This window comes from Tigriopus californicus, chromosome 8 (assembly GCF_007210705.1).
Source record: "Tigriopus californicus strain San Diego chromosome 8, Tcal_SD_v2.1, whole genome shotgun sequence".
Taxonomy (NCBI): domain Eukaryota; kingdom Metazoa; phylum Arthropoda; class Copepoda; order Harpacticoida; family Harpacticidae; genus Tigriopus; species Tigriopus californicus.
The window spans coordinates 15,143,057-15,152,873 of record NC_081447.1 but is presented as its reverse complement, the minus strand read 5'-3'; the positions used below and the strand labels follow the sequence as shown (position 1 = coordinate 15,152,873).

The 9,817-nt window shown below is 38.8% G+C and overlaps 1 protein-coding gene across 1 annotated transcript; it reads right to left on the bottom strand.

Annotated features, from left to right (window-relative positions):
• On the bottom strand, positions 1–3,569 carry LOC131885402 (glycoprotein-N-acetylgalactosamine 3-beta-galactosyltransferase 1-like). Its single transcript, XM_059233436.1, has 4 exons — positions 3,103–3,569; positions 1,292–1,379; positions 844–959; positions 1–735 (listed from the first exon to the last, which is right to left on the bottom strand). The coding sequence occupies exons 1-4, from the start codon at positions 3,412–3,414 to the stop codon at positions 259–261; spliced, it is 993 nt and encodes a 330-aa protein (XP_059089419.1). The 5' UTR covers positions 3,415–3,569; the 3' UTR covers positions 1–258.
• Between the last annotated feature and the right edge of the window lie 6,248 nt (positions 3,570–9,817).

Genomic DNA, 9,817 nt, shown 5'->3' with positions numbered 1-9,817 from the left:
AGGAACGGTCATTTTGGGAAGTGGAACTGGCGTAGCTCTGGCATCCAGCCTGGTGGGGGCTAAAGCTCTGGGTCTGGCGGCTGGTTTGGCTGCTGGTCGTCAAGGAAATCGACGTCGAACGCGAGAGATCCCAACCCATTTCTATGTCATTGAATAAATGATAATGTTGTAACATGAACTTATTCTTTAGCCGTATTGTAAGCTCAGATCATTTCTGTTTAGCCTCTGGTATGCTGAACAATTATTGTCGATCAAATATCAAGTTGTCCCTTTTGTCATCATTTCTGGTGATATGTAATGCTGGCTAATCATGAAGTCGCTGCAGCATTGGAATCTTTGGTGGGATGTGCCATCTTTCATGGGGGCTGCATTGGCATTGGTGTACCAATTGGCGACCTGAGTGCCTTCAAAATGTGTCATCCGCACTGGAATCGACATCAATCGGTCTTGAGAATCAACCGTGGCGATAAGAACGGCCCCTACTGAGGCTAGAAGTAATCCCAAAGCCGCATCTTCGGGCAAACTGTCTCGAAAGAAGGCAGGACTATTTTTGGTCAAAGCTTGAATGAGTAGTGAAAAACTGCGTCTCGACAATGTGTACCCGGCACCTCCACTCATGTAGGTTCCAAGGGTTGGGATGTGTAGAGGATGACCCATGTATAAAGGGTCTTGTGGACTGAAGCCATGAAGAAACCTTCGCAAGGCCGTCACGTTCACCATGGTATCGTCATCCGCCTAGATGTAAAGTAGTGAAAGGCATTTGCTCCGATCCAAATTTCGTTTTTCATAAGCGATTGTTGAACCTCTTATCAGTTGTCAATTATTGTTTTAAACCCTCATTACCTTGAGAATAAAGTCATAGGTAGTGCCAAAGTGTTCCCACAGGTGCAGCAAGGCCAATTGAGTCCGATTCCAAAGAGCACTGTAGTGGTAAGAAACTGGCAAGGATACATCTTCGTCTAAAATGATGAGTTGCAATTCCGATTATTGTCACAGGCGTTTTATGCAATCCATCGGAAAGCTTGCCATCAAAAATACATGTAAATAGCTCAAACAATCGCAAGCCATTTCAGATAGCTTGCATAATTCAGGCAGGTAGTCTTTAGAGTTCTTGAATTAGCCAATCAAATTTGGCAAGTCTTTTGTCATGGTAGGTTTTGATAAAATTTCATATTTTTTTTTATGATTCATTTCGATGAAGCATTCTCAACACCACGTTGCATCCCAAAGCGCCAATGAAACGTTGACATATGTATTTGGTAATTTTTGGTCTCATCGTCGGATCACCTACCATTATATGTTCGATCCCGGAATTTTGGAAACATAATTAGGAACTTGTCACATTGTTGACCCCAAGAATGGCGAACAGCGGCGGCCCTCTGTAAAGATTATAGAATTCCTGGATTGTGGGGTGTTGATCATAACATGCGAATTCAACAAATTGAGCCCTCGGACATGAACTGGAAGCTGCAGTGGACTGTGACTCCGTGGGACTGACCTGAATTCTCAAAACTACATGTTCAAAACAAGATCAGCAGGTCTAGAAATACAACGAGAACTTTTCGAGGCGGCCGATTCAACATCTTATAAAATTATTTTATCTTACATTTATTTCATAAGAAAAATTATTTAACAGCTGAAAGAGCCAGCCGACCAAAACAGATTGAGATCCTGGTCCCTTACATTATGTATTCGGAAGCCATCGAAGTGAAGCTGCCTTTCCGTTAAGTGACAAGCAAAACTATTAATGTCAACTTTGCCATTAAAATGATCAAGACCTTGATCATTATATGGCCTGGTCTTAATTGGGTGAGAAGAACGTAAAGTACAACGTGTTCCGAATTAAATGCAACCAGAGCAAATGCGTGTTTAGTCTGTTGTCTCTCTTGTTTATTTTGCACATACTGTTTTTGACTCTCCCCGTCGTCGGGATTTCTTGGTGCTCATTTGTCCCCAAGTCTTAGTTAATAAGTAACTATAGTCAACTATTTGAGATCCATTATTTAATCTAAGGTGTTACATAGGATTTTAATGCCCGTCATGGTGAAGGTTTGACAGAATCGGTCAGGAATCGTGCTGTTGGCATGGTGGATGGGGCACAAGTGTCCCTGAGGTTGCCAAGGAACTTAAGGTCAGCCGAACCTCAATTTGGAGATGGGTGAAGACTTTTAAGGCTATCAAGAGCCTGTCCATTGCCAAGGGTCGGGCCAAGGGTCGGGGGCGCAAGACTTCATTAACAAGAACTGCCAAAATCGTCGTCTCGAAAAGATTAACCAAAAAGGGGTATTCAACAAGAAAATCAGCCAAGAAACTTACAAACCATGGTCACCCAACATCGAAATCACCTGTTCATCGACATTTATCGAAAAACATTGGAGTTAAACCCTACAGACCACGAATTGTTCCCAAACTGACCGATGAAAAAAAGAAAAGGAGAGTCAAGTTCTGTAGGATGGTTAAAAATTGGATAAATGAGGACTGGATGGAAGACTGTGACTTCACAATACCATGTTGATGAAATCCTTGATAAAACATTGCTTGAAGCCTGGTCAAGGAGGCAAAATATTGGTGGAACATTGGAGCGTAAATTCTTCTCGGTGATGTCGGTGGCCATATTTCAGCACGATGGAGCACCTAGTCACTTCGTAAAATCGACCACTCAATGGATCGAGAGCAACTTGCCTTTTTGCTGAGGAAAGGGGGTACGGCCTCCCAATAGTCCTGATCTCTCTCCCATTGAAAATGTTTAAGCTATCCTCATGCAAAAGCTTGATGAGTCCAAGATTCAGCCAACAACTCTTGCTGCTCTTGAAAAACAGCTCCATCAAGCTTGGGCCAAAATATCTCCAAAGATCCTTGAAAATTTTTACAATAGCATACCAGGTCGAATCAAGGCTTGTTTGAAGCTTAAGGGAGGATATATTGGAAAATAATTAAACATAGACCTGCTCAATTTGAATCAGGGCCTTCATTTTTGTGGTTACATTGAATTCGGGACACGGTGTACATACGAGTACTCAAATCAAACATTATACCTTTCGTAAAATCGGTCAGTGCACATCAACATGGTATCCAAATTGAGAATTGAGACTATGCACTCACTTGTCTTGTTCCATGATAGGAGGTAATCCAACACAAAAGCTTCGGATTCTTGACGTCTTGATAACCTCTGTGCTGTAGATAAGATAACTTGGTGTGGACAAACGAGGGCCTCTTCACGGCAATGCCATAATAATCTGCTAAGTCCCTCGGAATTCCCAAGAAGGGCAGGATGTTTCCCGCGCGGAGGATGAGGTTTCGGCGATGGTCAGGATCACTTGGAAATGTAACCCAAATTAGCAATGATAGACCGAATATAAGGCCCAAGCACAGGCGGCCATGAACCAATTTCAACTGCAGTCTTCGAGATTGCATGATGAATGATAAATGTTACTTTGTGTCTTGAATCCGACAAGCACAATAGACCCACACTGGACCCATATAATGTGAACAGAAAGCTGGTTCTGAGTTGGCCAGGTAAGCGAGGACAATCGTATTTGGAAAGCTAAACCTGATCGACCTCTTGACGCAAGTTGTTCGAAGCCTCTCACCTCTCAGCACTTGAGACCAAAATTGTTGTGTTTGGACTCTTTTGGAAGTTCTTATCGCATTTCATTCGGACAATGCTAAACGCCCTCACGTTCTCTCTTCTATTCTATCTACAGAACTTGGGTATGAGGTGGTGGCCAAGTTTGTCACATTGGACAAATACGCAAAAGTGCCTTTCCCCGTGGATTATAACATGATTAAAAACAAATGAATCAACCAAAATGAAATAAAACTCGGTTGTGGTTGAACTTATTAAGTCCCATTGATGCATCGGCTCTTTTTTTGCCTCGTGACTAGGGCCTACCAAAACTTGCATCCTGCAACTCCTGCAAATCCGAGATTTTTCTGCATACTTATTGCATTTGCAACTTTTGCAATCTTAAGAGCAATATTTGACATTTTTCTGCAATTTATTATGCAATTTCAGCCATTTAAGCAAAACAATACCAATATTTGTAAAAATCATGTTTATTTTCAAGAATCATGGTCAGTTTTAGGAGAAAACTTGAAATTGAACTACAATTTTTTTTGAAAAAATTACACGTGGGTATGAAGTAGATTGCAAACATATTACCAACCACCTGCTTATGTATTCCATCAATCCTAAGTAGCTCTTTTGTCATTGCAATTTATAAGATCCTCTATTTCAAATCTTAGAACTCAGTTTTGTTTGCGTAATGAACCCTCCTTTAAAAATCAGGCGCATCTTGACTTCACTTGTTTTCATGATTTTTGGGGCAAATGGTTATGAGGTGGATGGTTAATTTCGGAAGAATTGACATACCGTTACTTTCATGAAACTTGAAAAAGTAGTTTTCTTAACAAAATTGTTCTACAATACACTTGTTACGCTAGGGGATTTTTATTTTTCTGCTAATGAACAGACATTTATCTTTTTCACGAAATATTAAAGATGTGCAAAATGCTGATCTGTCTAGGATGCAAGATCTGCTCCCCAGGGATAGCAGGTTCAAATCCCAGTACTGGAAGCTATCATGAAAAAAATTTCCTTTTCATCTACGTTTTGCTTGATAGGGAAGACAAAAGCAGCCTTTACACCCCTCAGAACGTGTTGGTGCGTATGTTTTGCAAAGTTTATTTGCAAATTTTTGTACAAATTCGGTTGATTTTTATGCAAGTTTACTCTCAATAACGACCATATTTGTCTGCAAATTTTGACCGGCCCCACATGACAAACAAGAATGCTTGGTTTGTCAAAATTTGAAGACATTGTTTAAGTAGCTCACCACGCCAGACCTTGATTCCATACTAGATGGTTTGGAGAATTTCTTCTCCCCGATCTAATGGACGGTATAGTTTCTTGTTTTTTTTTTAGCACGAACCCATGTTTATATCATTCTATTTACATTTACATATTTTTACTCTCTTGCTCTCTTCTGTTCAACCGGTTTTTCGTCAGAGAGTCCACATGGCACGGAATTGTCCAAGGTGGCCTACAACCCTTTGTCCACTAGGTATAGGATGCTTTCAACGAACGGCATTAGGCCTATCGTGCTAAAGAAGGTTGGGCCCAAGGTCGAAATTGTGCATGTGTTGATACCTGTGGCAATGTAAATGCTCAAATGAAAAATCATGAAGCCTTGTTAACGCACGTGAGCACGTTGTTACGCTTAAAAACGATTTTAATTTCAAATGTGCTTAGTTGCAAAAATTCTCTATATCATTTCCGTCGTTTTTTTTTTCAATCTTCAGATGGCTACTTGGGCTTGAAAAAAGTTCCGAGGGGAAGTAAATTCCCAATGGATCTCTTGATTGACTTTTCATACAAAATTCCCTATACCGTGAGGAAGCCCAGCCACTCGGGGGCAACACGAGTAAACCCCAGGACTTTCGTGGAAGGGTTCACCCACGAGTGGGAATGGTCTGGAGTTTTCGACGCCATCGAAACCATGCGGTTTGATGGCTATAGCGGAATGATCAGTGTGTTGACTCAGTCGCACGAAGAAGAGGAAGAGCCATTACCAATTTTGGCAGCTTTCGGGCGACTCCAAATTTTTTTAACCCAATTTATAAACCACCTTGTGTCTAAACGATTTCTTCGTCAAGATTAAAAAAGGTTCTCTCAATGAAACGGTTTTCGGAGTACTGCGTATATTGGATGTAACGCTCAAATCAAGTCTAATGAGATCAAGATACGAGGCTTAGAATTACCTAGAAAAACTGAAACAAGTGTTGGTCTAGTTGGTAAGTCATAGACTGCCCTTTATTCATAAAAACATTGTTTTTTATACACAGCGGGAGCAGAGAAGAGGAGGAGCTTAAGGTGTGTGCTCCACGTCTGTTGCAACATGTTGGGGCATAGAGTCCCTCTTTGGGATCAAGGTGTGGTTTTCTCATGACGATGCTTTAGTTCGTATACATGCCCTCGAGACAAGGTAAAAGGGAACCTTGCACCTTGTCAACAAAGAAGAACCTGAAGCTTCGCATGAGAGTCCTTGTCCATCATAGTTGGTGGCACACATGACAGATTTACAAATACATATTGTCATTTGAAGAAATAATTCAATTTTTGAAAAAGTCTATGATTGGAACATGGAGATAGATGGAACATTGAAATAAAATTTGAACCTGGGATAAAATGGAAACATTGAGATAGAAAATGAGAGAGAGATGAAATATGAAATTACTAGTTCTTTGTGGAATTTGGATTGTTCTTGGAACATGAAAAAAAGGCCTTAAACATAAGGTCTCCGAAAGCGGGAATCAACTGCGTCCACTAACCACATATGAGCTAAGGGAGTCAACAGCATACTTGCCATATTTGTAAAGTTTATAAAATGGGGCAAGTGAACTCATTCTTGAGCACGGAATTATTTGTCTTCCTAGTTTAGGGCATCGCGTTTCTTTGGAGCACGGAATCATTTGACTTCCTGTTTCAGGGCATCGCGGAATATGCTTAGCGGAACGTTGACTTTTCATAGTTGTCTCTTGATTGACAAACTCCATCTTTTACTGCCACCTTTTCGAAGGGTAGTTAAATCTTGTCCGTATTCCTGACGGTTCACCTGTATAAAAAAGAATGACTTGTCCCCTTTCCTCCATTCTTGGAGGGCACTTGAAGCTTAAAGAGAGTTTTGAAGCTGCATAAGTAAATAGCCCGGGGAAATTGTATAAAATTGGCATTGCGCATTGGATGGGGCGAAATGCGAGGGGGGAATCATTTGTGTATGAGGATGAAGTCAATTGCAGACTCGTCAAATTTGTTCCCTGAGCGGTGGATTGGCAGTAGAAGGGATATGAAATGTGGTGTATGCGTAAAGGCTTCCAAGATTGGGGAAGACTGGCCCGAATATGTCACGTCGTAGTAGGGAAAATAAGTAGGAAAAAAAGACCTGGAATGACATCAGGACCTGGGACAAATTAACGAAGACAAGCTTTTGCTTACCCAGAACCTGAGGAATTACATGCTCATGAAATTTTTGATGTATCAAGATCCTAACGCAATGATAAAATTCCGACATTATTTAATCATGATCAAAAGTGTTCCTGAAATAAATCTATCTATCTATTTATCTTATCTAAATATGCAGTACATAAAAAGCATCAAAATCACTTTCCCATCCATAAAAGATCGCAATAGTGCAAAGCTTTGAGTCAAATTTACAGTACATAAATTGCATCAAAAATCACTTTGCATCCATAGAAGATCGAATTGTGCAAAGTTTTGAGTAAAGCTTGCAGTACACAAAAGCATCAAAATCACTTTGCATCTATAAGACGAAAATTGTGCAAAGTTTTGAGTCACAATTTGCAGTACATAAAAACATCAAAATCCACTTTGCATCCATTAAAGATCGCAATTGTGCAAAGTTTTGATTCAAATATCAGTACATCCAAAGGCATCCAAATCACTTTTGCACCCACAAAAAGGTCGAAATGTGCAAAGTTTTGAGTCAAATATTCAGTACATAAAAGCATCAAATCACTCTTGCATCTACAAAAGGGTCGAATTGTGGCAAAGTTTTGAATCAAATATTCAGTACACAAAAGCATTCAAAACCACTTTGCATCTATAAACGAGCGAAATTGTGCAAAGTTTTGAGTCAAAATTTGCGTAGTACAGTGAAAAGCGATCAAAAACCACTTTGCATCCATAAAGAATCAATTGTGCAAAGCTTTGATTCAAATATTCAGTACACAAAGCATAAAAATCACTTTGCATCCATAAAAGAATCGAAATTGTGCCAAAGTTTTGATCAATATTCAGTACACAAAAGCATCAAAAATCCCTTTGCATCACACAAGTCGAAATTGTGCAAAGTTTTGAGTCAAATTTGCAGTACACAAAAAGCATCAAAAACCACTTTGCATCTATAAACGAGCGAAATTGTGCAAAGCTTTTGATCAAATATTCAGTACACAAAAGCATCAAAAATCACTTTGCATCCATAGAAGATCGGATTGTGCAAAGTTTCGAATCAAATATTCAGTACACAAAAGCATCAAAACCACTTTGCATCTATAAACGAGCGAAATTTGTGCAAAGTTTTGAGTCAAATTTGCAGTACAAAAGCATCAAACCACTTTGCATCCATTAAAGATCGCAATTGTGCAAAGCTTGATTCAATATTCAGTACACAAAAGCATCAAAATCACTTTGCATCCATAAAGGTCGAATTGTATCAAAGTTTTGAGTCAAATTGCAGTACACAAAGCATAAAAACACTTTGCATCTATAAACGACGAATCGAATTGTGGCAAAGCTTTGATTCAAATATTCAGTACACAAAGCATCAAAATCACTTTGCATCCATAGAAGATCGAAATTGTAAAGTTTTGAGTCAAATATTCAGTACATCAAAGCATCAAAATCACTTTGCACCCACAAAAGTCAAATTGTGCAAAGTTTTGAGTCAAATATGCACTACATAAAAGCATCAAAATCACTCTGCATCTACAAAAGGTCGAAATTGTGCAAAGTTTGAAATCAAATATTCAGTACACAAACAGCATCAAAACCACTTTGCATCTATAAACGAGCGAAATTGTAGCAAAGTTTTGAGTCAAATTTGCAGTACATAAAAGCATCAAAACCACTTTGCATCCATTAAAGATCAATTGTGCAAAGCTTTTGATTCAAATATTCAGTACACAAAAGCATCAAAATCACTTTGCATCCATAAAAGATCGCAATTGTGCAAAGCTTTGATTCAAATATTCAGTACACAAAAGCACCAAAATCACTTTGTATCCACAAAAGGTCGAAATTGTACAAAGTTTTGAGTCAAATTTGCAGTACACAAAAAGCATCAAAACCACTTTGCATCTATAAACGAGCGGAAATTGTGCAAAGCTTTGATTCAAATATTCAGTACACAAAAGCATCAAAATCACTTTGCATCCATAGAGAATCGAATTGTGCAAAGTTTTGAGTCAAATATTCAGTACATCAAAGCATCAAAATCACTTTGCATCCACAAAAGGTCGAAATTGTGCAAAGTTTTGAGTCAAATATGCACTACATAAAAGCATCAAAATCACTCTGCATCTACAAAAGGTCGAAATTGATGCAAGATTTTGAATCAAATATTCAGTACACAAAGCATCAAAAACCACTTTGCATCCATGAAGATCGCAAATTGTGCAAAGTTTTGAGTCAAATATTCAGTACATCAAAGCATCAAAATCCACTTTGCACCCACAAAAAGTCGAAATTGTGCAAAATTTGAGTCAAATATTGCAGTACATAAAAGCATCAAAATCACTCTGCATCTACAAAAGGTCGAAATTGTGCAAAGTTTTGAATCAAATATTCAGTACACAAAAGCATCAAAACCACTTTGCATCTATAAACGAGCGAAATTGTGCAAAGTTTTGAGTCAAATTTGCAGTACATAAAAGCATCAAAACCACTTTGCATCCATTAAAGACGCAATTGTGCAAAGCTTTGATTCATATTCAGTACACAAAAGCATCAAAATCACTTTGCATCCATAAAAGGTCGAAATTGTTCAAAGTTTTGAGTCAAATTTGCAGTACACAAAAGCATCAAAACCACTTTGCATCTATAAACGAGCGAAATAAATTGTGCAAAGTTTTGATTCAAATATTCAGTACACAAAAGCATCAAAATCACTTTGCATCCATATAAGATCGAAATTGTGCAAAGTTTGAGTCAAATATCAGTACATCAAAGCATCAAAATCACTTTGGCACCCACAAAAGGTCGAAATTGCTAAGTTTGAGTCAAATATGATCTCTCTTCTTT

Excerpts from the sequence above, each read along its gene's own strand:
- LOC131885402 (XM_059233436.1), bottom strand. The coding sequence starts at position 3,414 with ATGCAATCTCGAAGACTGCAGTTGAAATTGGTTCATGGCCGCCTGTGC. Across the intron at positions 1,380-3,102 it reads CCTATCATGGAACAAGACAA|AGGGCCGCCGCTGTTCGCCA; the intron begins GTGAGTGCATAG and ends TAATCTTTACAG. Across the intron at positions 960-1,291 it reads CCGGGATCGAACATATAATG|ACGAAGATGTATCCTTGCCA; the intron begins GTAGGTGATCCG and ends TCATCATTTTAG.